The 16,802-nt window shown below is 37.2% G+C and overlaps 1 protein-coding gene across 1 annotated transcript in view; it reads right to left on the bottom strand.

Annotated features, from left to right (window-relative positions):
• Window positions 1-13,830: 13,830 nt before the first annotated feature.
• Window positions 13,831-16,802, bottom strand: part of LOC110595374 (cAMP-regulated phosphoprotein 21-like) — a 33,331-nt gene continuing 30,359 nt past the window's right edge. Inside the window, exon 8 of the mRNA XM_021710757.1 lies at window positions 13,831-14,034. Within this exon, the coding sequence (XP_021566432.1) occupies window positions 13,831-14,034 (204 nt within the window). The remainder of the gene's footprint in view (window positions 14,035-16,802) is intronic.

Raw genomic sequence — 16,802 nt, 5'->3', positions numbered from 1 at the left:
TGGAAGAATGTTAAAAATTAAATTTCAATACAACTTTCAAAGAATAGTGTCAGAATGAGTGGGATGATGTCAGCAGGTATTTAGAGATGGCTGGGAGTCCCTGAAGGTCATTAAAACCATCACTTCAATTTCTGTGGAAAACAGTGTGCTGATTCCTAAAATATCTAAAAGTGTACCTTCCATATGACCCAGGCAATACCCCTCTGGGAATATACCTGGAGGAACTCAAATCACTCTATGAAAAAGATACCTGCACACACATGATTATTGCAGCATTATTCACAGTAGTAAAAACATGGAACCAACTGTGCTGCCAATCCAAAATGAACTAGGCAAAAAATGTGGTACATATACATGATGGAATATTACACAGTCATAAAGAAGGACAAACATATGGACTTCACAGCAACTTGGATGGATTTGGAGTCTATAATACTCAGTGATTTATCATAGAAACAAAAAACTGAGTGCCACATGTTCTCTCTCATAAGCAAACCCTGAACAATTATCATAAAAAAGGGATTGGCAACAGTGGGAAACTACCAGGGCAGGGGGTGCACACTTCATCAATAAGGATACCTGATCTCAAAACAGGTGAAATAGTGACCAAAGTGAGGCCCAAACTTTAACTGTACAATGACCATTTGTATAGGTATTCCTGAATTGTACCTGTACCCACATCCTTAAAATGGGAAATAATAAAAAACAGGGCAGATGAAGTGGTTTTATTGGTAAATGAGTGCTTAGACCACTCCAATTGTGAAAATTTAGTGTTGCCAATTTCCTGGCTGCAACCATTTTCTTTGGTGTGGTCCCAATTTCCATGACAAAAGAGACCCAAGAATCAACAGACAGAGGCATGGGGAAGGAAGGATGTTAGCTCAAAGGACACAGAACAGTGGGTCTTCTCTGTGCCCTGTTGTCTCTCCCACTTTGTTTGGAGAACTTAAGAATTCTTTTTGGGAGGGTATTTTAAAAACGATTTTGATATTACTAATTGAAATAAGTGTTCACCCCTCCTACCTCCCCCCTCCAAAAAAAAATCACTGCAGCCAAAAAGGGTTGGCTGTCAAGTGTGAACTGCACTTGTACCTGCATGAAACCATGGGGGAGGCTTGATGTGGTTTCAGAGATTTGGACAAGTGTAGAGGCCACTGTATGTTGCTAACCTACTCTTCCAATGAACAGATGTGTAAGCATGCCTTTGCCACAGAATCATGCCACAGCAAATGAACCAATTAGTGATTCCCACTTCTTAGTGTGTGATCCCACAGGCTCTAAAGAGAATGTGTAAGTCGCAGTGTTTCTTTTATAATTATAGAACTCAGTGTGGCACACACAATACTGTAGCCTTCCTGGTTATAGCAATTGTTGCTTGGTCTGAGAACTCTTACATTTATATGCCACTTATTTGGAAAGAAGAACTTATGGTATTTTAGAGCTGGAGGGAATGGTTGAAACTTTGATCTTATGCTGATGGTCTGGGGAATAGAAAAACTGGGATATAATGAGTAAAGTGAGTTTATGTTGATTGATTTTGCTGAATTTATATTTGTGACCCTGTAGCAATCAGCCATATCTGAAGACAGTAAAAAGAAGAAATAAATTTAAAAAGCAGCATCCTTCAGGGCTGTTTACTTCAAAGATAGTATCCTTGAAGTCAGGGGTCCCCGACCCTCGATCCTTTAAGTCATGGTATCAGTCCGTGGACTGCTAGGAACCAGGCCACGCAGTAGAAGGTAAGAGGTGGGCCAGCCAGCGAAAGCTTTATCTGTATTTATAGCTGCTCTTCATCACACGCATTACCAACTGAGCTCCACCTCCTGTCAGATGAGCAAAGGCATTAGATTCTCATAGGAGCACAAACCCTATTGTAAACTGTGCGAGCATACTCCTTATGAGAATCTAATGCCTGATGATCTGGGGTGGAGCTGAAGTGGTGATGCTAGTGCTGGGGAACGGCTGCAAATACAGATTAACATTAGAGTGAGGTTTGACTGCACAGAGACCATAATAAATTAGTTACTTGCAGATTCATATCAAAACTCTATCAGTGAGTGGCAAGTGAGTAGATGTACTTCAATTGAACAGCTGCATCTGGTGGTGGGCTTTGAGTCAGAATCCAACACTTATTTTAGTCTGCACGTGGCCGGCTTATTATTTTATTTATCACTTCATCTGTGTCTCTTTTTTTAATGATGAGTTGTATAATATTTCACTATGTATTACAATGTAATAATAATAGAAATAAAGAGCACAATAAAGGTTATGTGTTTGAATCATCCTGAAACCATCCTCTGGTTCATGGAAAAATTGTCTTCCACAAAACCGGTACCTGATGCCAAAAAGTTTGGGGACCTCTGACTTAAGTTTAGCAATTTGTGCTCTGCTTTCTATTCAAAGTTAGAAAACTGCCAACATTTTTAAGCAAAACTGAACTCTTTGGAAATAAATTTTGAAGCTTCCAAAACCCTAACAATTTTCTCATGGTTACCACTGCATCTTTAAATTTGGGAAGATAAAAATAATACTATTCAAGATGTTCTTTACTCTTATATCACAACCAGTTTCTAAGTGAAGTTGTAAATCCTGAGGGTCACATTTATGTTGGTTCTAGGGATACCAAGGTGAACAAGACATAGTGTGGTATTCTGTGCCCCCGACCAGAAGAGGAGAAAATCCAACTGCATTCTTCACCATGTGAATGTTAGATTGTGAATGCCTCTGGAATAGTGAAATATCCTATCTCACTGTAGAAAGAAGTGTGTAGAATGAAAAGAAACAAAATTGATAAAATAAACAGGAGAAAGCAGACATAAGATATATAAAACATAATACGAACAGCATCCTGAGGTTGAAGTCAAATTTTATTTAAGGAGGGGGGAAAAAAAGAAAAAAGTTACATAGAACTTGTGTAGAGTCAAGAATTAAAGACAGAAAATAAATTAAGAAAACCAATTTAGGGATGGGGAGGTGGCAGAGAATATGAATAATTTTTATGTTTTTAAATGTGCTTCCAAAAAAAGTGGGGCTGAAAAGCAGAGTAATTTATAGATCTGGGTAACAACTGAGAGCAGAAATTGTTGGCAAGAAATTAACATGAAACACAGGAGGAGAAAAGAAAAAGGGAGAATCAAGACTATATAGAACAAAAAGGTTCTTATCTTTTCAAATTAATTCAGTTAAATAATCTTATAAACCAGATTCTTAGAACTAGTAGTTAGATTTTTTAGTATTTTTTTGTTTTAGGTTTTGTTGTGTTGTTGTTGTTGTTTTATAGCATTCAAAATTGTTTCTTAGGAAAACTACAAAGAAACGTTACAGTTTTCAAAAAACATATATTTATTTGCTTTTCAGACCACCTTTCTTTCCTTACCTTCTCTAATCCAACTATTTCCTTTTTTTCTTTCTGTTTTTTACACGCCCCTACTTTCCATTTTCATTTGCATAACAAAGAAAACACACAATGCTATGATTTGTCTTCTCATTTTTATAGAAAAGCAGAAGTCTCAACCATATCAGTAGCACTTAACTGCAAAACAAATGAAAATGTAAACACCAAAGGACACATAAAATGGAAAGTGCTAAAGTAGCTATTGCAAATGTGCTGAATAAATCCCTTTTGCTATAACCTCCTAGGGAATCTGGCCATCTATATACGGTTTTGGGAAAGTGTAAGATTGTTAGGTCTAAAAATAGCACGATTCCTATTATTGCTCCTGATCATGTTAACTTTTCTATTAATTCCAGTGTAATACTTATTCTCATTTTTGAAAATGGAATAATTAGACTAATAATGAAAGAAATACAAGAACATTTCCACTGAAACTTTTCAAAACTAATATTTTCAGAACAGCACGTTCCACAAGGACTTATCCATGTGACTTCTCCCAATGTTGTTAACAGAAATCAGACAATTAATTTCTCATGTAACTCATAATTTACCCTCTGCTTTTGGTAATATAGTAATGCAGACACTCAAAGTATAAATCACTTCCTTAGAGCTGTCAAATATCATAACTTTTGCATTGGTTCTCTGAGTAATTATTAAACAGTATTTTCTCAAATAAAAAAAGATAAGAATTAAGGTGGGTCTTAAATATTTAAATGGATGGAAATTATATGTAGAATAATTAGACAAATAAATCTTTTTTTAGAATCCTCAGATCTTAGGAAAGGCAAATTAAGGTAGAAAGGCAAAATCACACTATCTATAGATTAATATATCTTATTGGTCACATTAGTATTCTAAATTCTTTCTCTAGTTCTGATGCTCCTTATCCTTATCTCCAGCCAACACTAACGAGGAAAAAAATCAAAGTAAGGAATAGGATAAACACAAGGAATAAAACAAGCGGCATTTGAGGATAAAACCCTTTTCAATTACATTGACACAGACTACTTAAACAGTCAAGCGAAAAATGCTGGACTCACTGTCACTCTTACTCAACTGCTCAGTTTAAATAAATTTGTAGATTCCATTAAGGTACATTTTGCCCCATCCCAAATGTGTTTTAGAACAACATTAAAAAGGCAATAGTCTTATTTCTTGCTTAGAGCTGCAAATACTAACGCTGTGTGATTTTAACAGAAACATTATCTCTAAAAGAAGAAATAAAACAGCTAAACACCTTGCTGTTTATTGAACTTCTATGCAGATCTGTCAGAAAAGAGGTGATGACTTTGGTCTAGTTTCAAATACACATGTGCAACAGATAATCATATCTTCCTGCCAGCAGTGCCACTAACTACACTCCGCTGTCATGCATTCAGGAGTGAACTTATGTGATTGAAGTAAAGAGTTGCCACAAGCACATTTTCACAGGTGGGTTATTTCCTGCCATCTGAACACTTGAAATGAGCTTTGATGGTGGCATTATTGCTTTAAATTTGTAGAAATTCTCAAAATGCTAGGCTTATCAAAATCCAAACATACTATATCCCAGAAAGTGGACCAAAAGGGCTATGATATGTTCCTTGGGTGTTTGAACTTTGAAAAATGTGTATATTCAGTTGTTGACATGGATTGATTTGTTGGGCTGTCATTCTATTTGGTTTCATAATATTTAGCTACAGTTTTATTCTTATTTATATTTGAAGTGGATGGCTGAGAGAGTTTCGTTTACCCATTTAAATATTCATACAACAACTTCAGCTGAGGCACCATATTTTCCACAAGGGAGAGATAAACTACCAGGAGATCTAGCTAAAGATAATATTCTCTCTCTTTCTTTCTCTCTTTCTCTGCCCCCCCCCACACAGAGACACAGACACACACACACACACACACACACACACACACACACACACACACACACACTCACTCCTCATCATGCCAAAGTGAAAATAGGTACACATTTTATGCATTCTTTCAACATTTATGAGTGACTGCTAGGTCATGGAATCATGCTATATTTATCTTTTTCTTACATTTGGATTAAAGAGTTAGTGTTTTATTTCCCAATACTAGCTACATAATTCACGAGATCAGATATGCTGAATATGAAATATTAGAATTGTGCCTAAAATACAAATAATGTCAAATCAAAGAATGAATTTGGGTAGATCCCTTCCCTTTGCAAAAACTTATAGATGAACTGCCATAGTTAAAAATGTACTATGATACTGCTCTCAAGACGTAGATATGTAGCATCAACATCACCTGGGAGCTTGCTAAAAAGGCAGAATCTCAGGACACAGTCCAGAACTACTGCATGAAAACGCACATCTTAACAAGATCTGGGTTTATATGCATATAAAAGTTTGAGGAGCACTGGCTACAGTAACCACCCTTCTCCCATGTCGGGGGTTAGGGATGGCACTTAAACGCTGTTGTGAGAAATCTTCAGAGGCCTAGAGTTGACTTGTGTGCGGAAGAGCCTAGAGGAAGTTGAAAACTTGTACCCAAAGAGATGAAAGGTATTTCAGATTTTTTTTTCCAGAGAGAAACAAAAATCTACTAGCCTATTTTAAAGTTTGTATCACTCTGACAGGCTGACCCCTACAACTATATAATTCTTCACTGAAGAACTCTTTAAACACAAATGGTTTCCTCAGATATAGAGTAGAGGTTTGATCCAATGAACTCTATAAGCCAAAGGTCAGAGTGTTGTCTGTAGTTTCCTGGATGGTACTGCTATCACATCATCAGTTAGTAAAGTAAAACAGACAGAGTCTATATTTCCTAACCTGGTTTTCTCTTTCCTCTCCATTCCTCCCATGTCTTTTATTTACATATATTTTAAATTCATTACAAGCTTCTTTATTTGCATACATCATTATCCTCTCTTGTTAAGTGAACAAATAGGAGGTTTATTGCAAGACGCATTTCCACCCGGAAAGATCATACTCTGAGAGTTGGGGAATCTCTGATTCTTCTCTTATGAATGCAGATGAGAGATATATTTCCAAGTTGTCGCGATATTTTCACTCTGTGTGCTCTCATTACAACTTGTATGTGTTAGATGGTTCTGAGTTCACATATTCAGGGCAGAATGTCATGAATCAGATTTTGTCAGACAGTCTAAGTCAGCTGAGTTTCAGAAACCTGCATTTGTTATTAAATCTGTAAGTACTAAAGAAGCTCCATTTTGGCTCTAAGAGGGAGACTGCACTGAACAAAAGGCTGACCCTCTAGCCTCACTTTCCTTATCAAGCAAAATTGAGTGTTTAAACTCCATTTCTATTCATACTTGTCATATCTCATAATGGAAATTGAGCAGAGTGCAAGAGAAAGTCCATGGTAAGTTTACCTTAAATATAAGTAAAAAGAATAAGTTAAAAATGGAAAAATATTCCAGAGATGTCCACTACTGTCTTCTGAGAAAGATTCCAACTCTACTATTGCAAGGCAGGTGGGAGCAACCCTAGCTCAACACACTGTCCTGAGAGAAACAAAAAGAAAGAAAATTCCACAAAAGCTGCACGGAGTTTTGCAATACTATGCATTTTTTAAGATTTATTTTTCATGGTTTCTCCCTGAACTGTAATTTTAAAGGTAAAGCATATTTATGAAAAATGCTTTATAAAACTGCTTTTTACTCAAAATGAATCATTCAGCAGATTGTGGGGAATAGGAGAGGGTGGGAGAAAAAGGGATATAAAGCAGAGGTGAGAAGTATCTCTGCAGGTTTCAGAATCCACACCAAATGATTAGTTTTGTTGTCACCTAATCTAATGTAAGGTTCCCTCAAGTTCTTGTTTTTGTTTTCCACCTTGCTCTTTGTGTTGCTATCTTCACTTCATATTGTTTTCTTTTCTTTGTTTGGGTTGGAGTCTCATGACCTGTTGGTCTCAGGCAATCCTCCCACCTCAGTCTTCCAAGTACCTGGAAATGCAGGTGCATGCCCCAACCCAGCTAATTTTTTGATTTATTGTAGAGACGAGGTCTCTCCAAGTTGCTCAGGCTGCTCTTGAACCCCTGGGCTCAGGCAATCTTCTTGCCTCGGCCTCCCAAAGTACAGGAAGTATAGGCTTGAGTCACTGTGCCTGGTCCATATTGTTTTATTTTCATGATAGTCAATAATACAGACTCTCCTGGTCTATTAGGAAGGCAGAACACTTGAGCTGTTCTTTGCAAACAGTCATTGTCATTCTTTTTTTACCCAGACCTAACATAATATTACTGGCACTAAGCAACAGGGTTGAAAACCTGGTCAGTGAGAGATGTAGCACCTGAGCACCACTGTTTAGAGAACCTTTACCTTCCATACTATTGTTATTGAGTGTTTCTAACTTTCTTAGGGGATAAAACATTTCTTATTAAATTGGAAAAAGAACCAAATGATAATATGCTCTGAACAGCTTCTACGTCGTTTCTTTATCTTTGCCCTACAAGGGACAGTTGGGGCAATCTTTGCCTTGAGATTAGTTTCAGGACTTTAGAAGGTCTTATGGTTTGGGTTGTAAATATCTACCTCTCAGCAACTGATAGAACTAGTAAACAGAGAATTTGGAAGACCCAAACAACAAAATAAACGATCCTGATCTACGTGATATCCTGATATGTATAAAATATTCCACACAACAATAGCAGGATAACCAGTTTTTTAATGCACTCATGGAACATTCACAGCAATAAACTATATTCTGAGCCATAAACCTCCACCTCGACTATTTTATGAGAATGAAAATCATACAAAATATGTTAACTAAAATGGAGTCAACAACAGAAAAAAAATCTGACTACTTGAGCATTAAACCATACACTTTCTCAATAGTTCATGAGTCAAAAAAAAAGTCTCAGAGAAAATATTAAAAATACACACAAATGAATAAAAATGAAAATATGTCATATCAAACTATGTGGGACACAGCTAAACAGAACTGAGAGGAGAAAATTACATGATTAAATGCTTACATTATTAAAGAGAAAAGATCAATAATCTAACTTCCCACCTCAAGAAACCACACAAAAAAATTAAACCTAAAATTGATAGAAAAAAGAAAATAATAAAGATATAAGCAGATATCAATAAAATTTAAAATTAAAACAATAGAGAAAATCAATGAGACAAAGAGCTAGTTCTTAGGATTGATCAAGAAAATCGATAAATCTAGCAAAAGTGACCCCCAAAAAAGAGAAGTTAAAAATCATCAATATCAGGAAAGAAACAGAATGTCACAATATATCCTGAAACTATTACAAAATAATAAAGTTGTAAAGTATACAACTACAAGCTTATGCTCCTTAATTTAGCATCTTAGAAGAAATTGACTAATTCCTTGATTACCATAAACTATCAAAATGGAAGAAACATGGACTAAATCTGAATAGTCCCATAACTATAAAGAAATTAACTCATAATTTAAAAGCTCCAGAAGTTATCTTAAAACATAAAGTTAAAGAAATGTTTCTGAAAATCTTCAGGCTCAAATTTTTATTGGAAAATTCTACCAAAACATTTAAAAGATTTAGCACCAATTTTATATAATCTCTTTAAAAATAGAAGGGGAGGGAACACTTTCCAACTCATTGTATGAGGTTAATATTATTCTGACATCAAACCTATAAACTTTCCCAGATGTCTATTTATGAAAGTATATAGGACTTTATAAGCTCATTTTTGTTGCTTTTAGGAGGCATTGAGATTTTGGAGAACCAATAATGAAGCTAAGTATATATTTTTTAAAGTCAAACTGAAAAAAAAAAAAAAGAAAATTAGAGTTGGAAACTCTAAGAGGAAGCCTTTTGCTATTTTCTTTTCTTTTCCAATGTGTGATTTGAACACAAATGCCTCAGCTGCTCTCTACCATGTATTGTTATTGACCAGCTCTGCAAAGTAATATGGAACTCCGAGTTGTGTAGGAAGGAAAAAGTCCAAGGTTCTTGATTTTTTTCCCTGCTTTTAGGTCAACCTGGGTACATGAACAATTAATTAAATATTACCTGCCTCTATAACATGAGCATGCTGACTTAGTTCCAACATTCAAGTTTCTATATTATCATTCATGCTAGTATACAAAAGAAAAACAGTAACTGTGTCATCGTTGTTCCAATCAAATGCTTGAAACACTGGCTTAATAAAGTGATTGACAGTAGTGGAAACTGCCAGGGGAGGAAAGAGGGGCACACCCCGTCAATAAGGGTACCTGATCTCAAACCAGGTGAAGTGGAGATGGAAGTGAGGCCCAAATTTTACATACACAATGACATTTGTATAACTAACCCTGAATTGTACTCCATGTCTTTAAAACAAAAAAAGTTTAAAAAAGAAACATTGGCTTAAAATCAGTCATGCCTTGGTGCTTTTCTCAATTTAGTCAACCTTGGAAACCAGGGGAATTTATTTCACCTCCCTAAGCAATAGTGTCTCCCACCTATAAAACAGAGATGCTGCCGGGCTCAGTGGCTCAGCCTGTAATCCCGCTCTTTGGGAGGCCGAGGTGAGTGGATTGTCTGAGCCCGTGGGTTCGAGACCCACCTGGACAACTTGGCGAGACCTCATCTCTAAAATAAATCAAAATATTAGCCGGGCGTGGTAGCGTGCACCTGTAGTTCCAACTACTTGGAAGGCTGAGGCGGAAGGATCGCCAGAGCCCAGCAGGTTGAGGCTGCGGTGGCCAGGAGTGGCCACTGCACTCCAGTCTGGGCGGCAGGGTGAGACTCCAACTCAAAAAAACAAAACAAAACAAAACAGAGATGCTAAGACTTCCCTTGTAAATTTGTGGTGTTGATTAAACTAAGTTTGTACATACTTAGCATTAGCAACTAGCCCACAAGAAATTCTCAAACAATGATGCATATAATTATTGCTAATATTGTTGTGGCCTTAATAATGTTTTTCAACAATAATAAATGATAGAAACACAGGTTCTAACTAAAAGCAGTATGATAACTGACTGCTAAAATCAACCTAAAACATTAAGGATGGAAGGCTTATTCATCTACTTCCAAGTCTTTCAAAGCCAGAATGATTTAAAAACTATAGTCTCTTTTGCTATAACCTGATTACTGTTTTTTCTACGCTGACTTGAATTCTTAACAATTGCTTCACAAAGAAAATCATCCCCCCACTACTGGGAGTACCTAGTAATGCAAATTTTTTGATAAATTCTTTTCTATTTCATTAAAGTCATTCCTATGGAGAAGGTTTTATTTTCCTTGCATAAATAACTACAAAATCCAAATATCACTTTGCAAACCTACCATTCGATTTCTACAAAGTTCCTCAACATTAGTGGCCTTTATAATCACCACTAGCATAAGCTTCCTCTCCTACAAGCTTAGGACTTTTACTGTCCACTGAAAGGACACAGACTACAATATGACCAGGAGAAAGAACAACGTATGTCCTCCCACTGAGCCTCAGTGTAATTTAAGTGTACTATGTAATCAATTGTAGAATACCCAATTCACTTTATAAAAAATCACTATGAAGCTGGGCTCGGTGGCTCAGCCTGTAATCCTGTGCCTTTGGGAGGCTGAGGTGAGTGGATTGCCTGAGCCCGCGGGTTCGAGATCCGCCTGGGCAGCGAGACCTCATCTCTACAATAAATCAAAAAATCAGCCGGGCGTGGTAGCGCATGCCTGTAATTCCAGCTACTTGGAAGGTTGAGGCAGAAGGATCGCCGGAGCACAGCAGATCGAGGCTGCGATGGCCGGGAGTGGCCACTGCACTCCAGTCTGGGTGACAGAAAGACTCCAACTCAAAAACAAAAAATCACTATGTAGTTTTAAGGCCTAAGAAAGATGTAGTAACTGGCATAGATTTCAATTCTGGCAAGAATGTAGAAGTAAGAGATGTTTTTATTGCAATTAATTACAGATTAAGCACAGCGCCAAGAAGCAAACTGGGATTAAAATCCTGTTTAGCTTTAACGGACATAATTTTATTCCACTCTAATTCTAAATCATATTAAATATCACCGTGGGAGGCTAACATGCTGATACTAGTCCAAAGTTCAACTTAAAGATGGAAAAGGCCTATCTTCAAGTTCCTCCAGAAAACATAACTTTTACAGTTATCCAAATTTGGATAACTGTAACATAGAGTTGCTCTCACAAATACTCGCCATGTTCCTTTGGAAAGACTCTGTTGGTTCACTAGACTCAACAAAAGGCCTCCCAGCTAGGACCCAGAGTCTCTATGCTTTCTCAAAGAGTCAATGTGAACTGGGTTACCTGAATTTTTTTAGCAGGAGTGATTCTCTGTGTGGTCAGGGAACACCATCTGCTTTCCCAAATGGTCGGTAAATTCAGCATTGCAGTGGAAAAATGTGTTGTGATTTTAGGCCAGGTATCAGGTAGGGTGGTCACAAAAACTAAGGGCTCAGAGGTTGCAGCCTGCTGTTACGTCGGGGGACAACACTGTTCATGTATCATTTCACTGTTCTCACCTCCTCACCCCCCAAGGACCACATTAACTGTCACTCACTTTCTTGACACTTGAAGCACTGCCCTTGCTTCTATTTTGAGCATGTTGCTGTTTTAGAAGGCATTCTTCTCATCACAATATCATTGTAATGCCACCCCCAAGGCATTTGCGTGGTGGTGTGGGAGGAAGAAAAAAAATCAAAGCCACCAGGTTGCCATGGAATGTAGCTGGGGACAGTTAGGTTTCTCTGAGGTGGGAGAGGGTGTTTCTGCATCCCCAAATTCTCCCACCATGCTTTATAAAAGAGTAAAAGAAGGCCCCATGTACTTTTCCTTGTATTGACATTTATCAGTGAAGTCAGTGGAGAGGAGAAATAGTAATGTAGAAATCAGTGAAGAATTCTGACATTTTCTAAATTGAATTCTGTTGCCCAGTTAGCATATTCACCCTTACATAGATCTAGGGTTTATAAGCTTAGCAGACTCCAGCACATTTGTAAACACATTCCTGTATATGACGGCCCTATCACAGGACTGAAATAACCACTTAAAAAAACTCACACAATGGCACTAAACTAAATAAAAATTATTGTAATTACATGTCTGCATCTATTTTCTTCTAAAGGCATTGATAACCAAAAATAAAAGTTCTCCATAGCCTCTGAACCAAGATGTAAATGATCTTTAAATTAACTCTTTAATTAATGTCAGCATAAGAAAATAAGACAGTTCAGAATGCAAGCAACACAATGCTGTAGTGTGTGTGTATGTATACCACTAAAATGATAAAGATAGTAACATTTTTCATAGATCAGAGAAATTATTACCAAGTGATTTTCTGATAATTTGAAAGCCTTTAGTGTTTTTACTACTGTAAAAGCATAGAGCCAATTCATAAGTCAAATATATTTTCCCCAAACTAACACAGTGTTGAGGCAAGACGAAATCTGTCTGGCTGTGTGGGGTTCTCTAATTCTCCCACTGACTTTAAATAAACCATGAGACAAACCAAAGAACATATAGCCATCCACAATACTGAGGAATTTAATTCTTCCTCCAATCTGACAAAATGCTAGCAGCATCGGCATTAGTATTCTCAGGATGTCTGTGACTGGTACTAATCCTTGGCAAGGATTGCACTTTTTTCATGGCTTATAAAAAGCGGTGCATACATGTAGTTATTACATACATATATCTGTACATATTACATATGCATGTATATATATATTTGGTGTAGACATCAGATCACAGAGCAGGCATTTAGGAGGAGCGTGGGGGGTAGGGGGAGAAGGGAGAGAGCATGTGCTTTTTAGCATGACCTACTTACAGAGGCAGAGTCTCCTAGTCAGGCAGTCTTCAGCATGACAATTAGCAGTTTTTCCCGCAGTTTGGTCAGCAGGAATGACACAAGCCTCTCCCTAGCTCAAGTCACTCAGCCCTGCTGGGTTCCTGCTGGTCTCTGGGTAGCGGCATTCCATCAGGAGTGTGACACAGTAGGGAAAGAGACCGGTTCACTGTGAGACCTGCTACTCACTCTCGTACAGTGCATCGGCCCCCCTTCCCACTGCACAGCGGCTGCCGGGCTCTGGGCAGGAGGCGCGTGGCCATTGTGAAAGTGAACCACGGAGTCAGTTCCACCGAATCACACGCCGCATTGTCAGTAGCCTTCTTCTAAAGGCAGTGCTTGTTAGCCTGGTATCGAGACAACCTAATTTGACTCCCTAGCCTGAGGGACAGGAGTAACTTTCATTCCCTTCAAATTGAAAAGAAAAAAGTAAAAAAGAAGTATAAACTGGAAAGATAGGTATGTGGTTGGCTTTCTGCTTTAAAATAAACTAAGAAGAGCAAAAAAATCATGTATGGAGACTGTTTAGCATGCATGCCTGGGATGCTAGACTGACGTAGGCTTCACCTGCTTGTACCTATTACTTATCCACAGAGTCAATCAGATGCTTTGTTATCTTCTCTGGATAGGGGAAACGTGGCGATTTAAATTTCCAAGCCTGAATATACCTTCAAAGAGTACAGCTATGAGAGTCACCAGCGAACATAACTGGATTGGAGGAGAAAATGGGAAACAGATTCCAAGTACCTGTTTGTTGCGCTGCCTGTGACATCTGCTGACTCCTCTGAGCACTATACTGAACTGAGGCCATTGGCCGGTACTGTTGCGTGGTTGAGGTAGGGTACTGACCAGATGGATAATAATATACAGGCATCTGTGAAATAAAGGGGGGCGGGGGGAAGACAGGGAATGAGAACTGTACATAAAGTAACATTTTCAAACATAAAATACATTGTCATCTTATATTTTATATTGTGGTGGATTGTAAAGACGGCCACCACAAACTTCCCCATGTCTATGTGTGTGTACTCGTGATTCCTCCTGTGAAGAGGGAACATTTGTTTCCCAAGTCTCAAATCTGACATGGTTCTGTGACTTGCATTGACCAGTGCAATGAAGCAGAAATGAAGTTTGAGACTTGCAAGCCTGACCCTTCAGAAGACCGGCAACTTCTACTCCTTCAGGAGGGGCACCCACCCACCAGGTAAAGAAGTCCAGGCTATCCTGCTGGAGAAAAAGGTATGTGGAGAACAAAGGGAGCCTGAGTGACTGGCTACCCTCAAGTTCCAGGCGTGTGAGTATAGCTCCAGACAAGCTGCCCCAGCCATGAAGAGCAGAGATGAGCCATCTGTGGTACATCCTGCTCAATTGCTGACCAAATCATGAGCAACACAATGGTTGTTTAAAAACAATCCTTTTGTGCTTTTTACATGAAACCAGAGAAAATGAAACAGTTATCATCAACAACAAAAATCTATGGCCGTTTTTATATATTATACCTAACTTGAATTGTTTTTCTGATGGAAATTCAGGTGAGACATGAAAACTGCTGATCTCTAGCCTAAAAGAAGCAGAGAATGTAACTATGAAACATAATAAAGTGTATTCAAGCATATTGCAGAGTGATTGGTACATCGCCAGTATTCTTCCCAAAAATATGTTCAATCCAAAAAAAGGAAATATGTAAAAAATATTGCTTACGCCACCTTCTTAACTTTCTGATGATTTAAAATGAATAAAAATACTCTACTTCCAAAAAGATTAAAATCAAATGTTTTCTGATCTGGTAAGACTTCTTTGCTTGCCTCAGGTCATTTATATTAAATCTATTTTCTTACTATTCCTAGTTAATTATTTTCCATTTCCAGATCCCTGAATTTTCTACAATCATCTCCCATAAAGAATGAAGACATCCCAGTCAACAGCTGACCAATATCACATATGTGGAATAAAACCATGAAAAAACTATTTGAGAACTTTGATTTTTATGATTATTTTATTTTCATGGTTATTTTATTTTCTGATTTGCTCATGTCAAATAGAAAACACTTTTTTCCCACCTGAGGTTAAAAGTAGGATCAGAAGATAACTTAATCTGTGTGGAACTGTGATTGCAATTCCATGAAATTATGATGAATTATATTTGTGACTACCTAACAATATGAATATTCAAGGGCAAGAGACTGAATGAGTCTAAAGCAATCATGGGTCAGTATCCGGCAACTCACTAATTTCTTGTACACATCATTTATAGTGATTTGATATTATTTCTCCCTTTTGAGTAAGCAAGTTTATTACAATAAAAATCTAAATAATTCTGGAAAATTAACAGAATTTAGTTACACTCTGACAAATTGTAGTACTATTAAAAATTAAATTAAATTAAAGATTACTACTATCATTCATCCGATGCTTTCCAGTATTAAGAATAACTATTAGTCCTGACATAGTGGCTCACTAATCCCAGTTCTTTGGGAGACTGAGGTGAAAGGACAGCTTGATCCCAGGAGTTTGATGCTACAGTGAGCTGGGATTGCACACTCTAGCTTGGACCACAGAGCAAGACCCTGTTTCTAAAACAAACAAACAAAAAATCCAAACTATTATTTAATTTATTTACCAACATTAAATTTACATGAATTCTAAGAAGAATGGGATTTTGTTCCTTTAGAAAAGACTGTGTCTTGATTAAACATAAGCTCATGAATGTGTTATGCATTCCTTGATTTCCTTTATGAAACATAAAAATGCCTTTGGGGATGAAAGATGGACTTCAAACACTTAAAATTTCCTGATGAGCACTCATGATTTGGCTAAAAGTACAGATTCATGGAGATTTTTTAAAAAACACCTTTAGTACTCAGTTTTGCTGTTCCTGTTGTTTGTTTTGTTTTTGTTTTATTCTCCCAGATTTTGACAGGTTGTGCTAGAGGCTTAGCTACTTCCATCCAGCACCTCTCCAAGGTAGAGCCTTGGCAAGCCCTTAGGAATTATGACTCCAAACCGTAAGATGCAAAGTCCCATCTTCATACTCTGGTGAAGAGGAAGAAAAGAAAGACTGGCTAAGAGGAATATTTTAAAGTGTGAGGAGTAAAGATTTGAAAAGGGAGAGGGAAACGGAGAAAAGAGAATAGCCCCAAAGGAGAAAATGTATGTTTGCAACCAACCATGTTAAAATATGTAGAATCCAAAAATGAGCGAATTAGTAGGGAAAGAAATAAATCACAGAAAGAAACTAAAAATAAGCACTTTTATCATTTTTCCTCTTTAAATCCTTCTTTGTCTTGTTCATGTGTTCCCTGCTTCACCCTTCCAGTGGGCATTTAGAAAGCATAAACGATGAGTTGGACAAAATTGACCTTCAGAATTATTAAATGGATTCATTTTCTGCATAAATTTAACAAGTTTCCTTGTATGCCTGCGGGTTGAATCTAACTACATTTTTTCTATTGTTATTATATTTGAGTCACCACATTTAAAAATGTTTGGTAAATTGCAAGTCACTATAAGTTATATTCTATACCTTATCTGTGGTTCTTCAAAAAGAAATTCATAAATATTCAAACTGAACATGAATCATAAACATCTGTTTATTTTTATTTTTAATTTTTAAAATTTTAAAGATGTGGGTTACAATTCAGG

The sequence above is a fragment of the Carlito syrichta genome, unplaced genomic scaffold (genome assembly GCF_000164805.1).
Source record: "Carlito syrichta isolate Samal-C Ts95f unplaced genomic scaffold, Tarsius_syrichta-2.0.1 Scaffold301054, whole genome shotgun sequence".
Taxonomy (NCBI): domain Eukaryota; kingdom Metazoa; phylum Chordata; class Mammalia; order Primates; family Tarsiidae; genus Carlito; species Carlito syrichta.
Note: the sequence above shows the minus strand (reverse complement) of the source record. Positions and strands in the feature narration are given on the sequence as shown.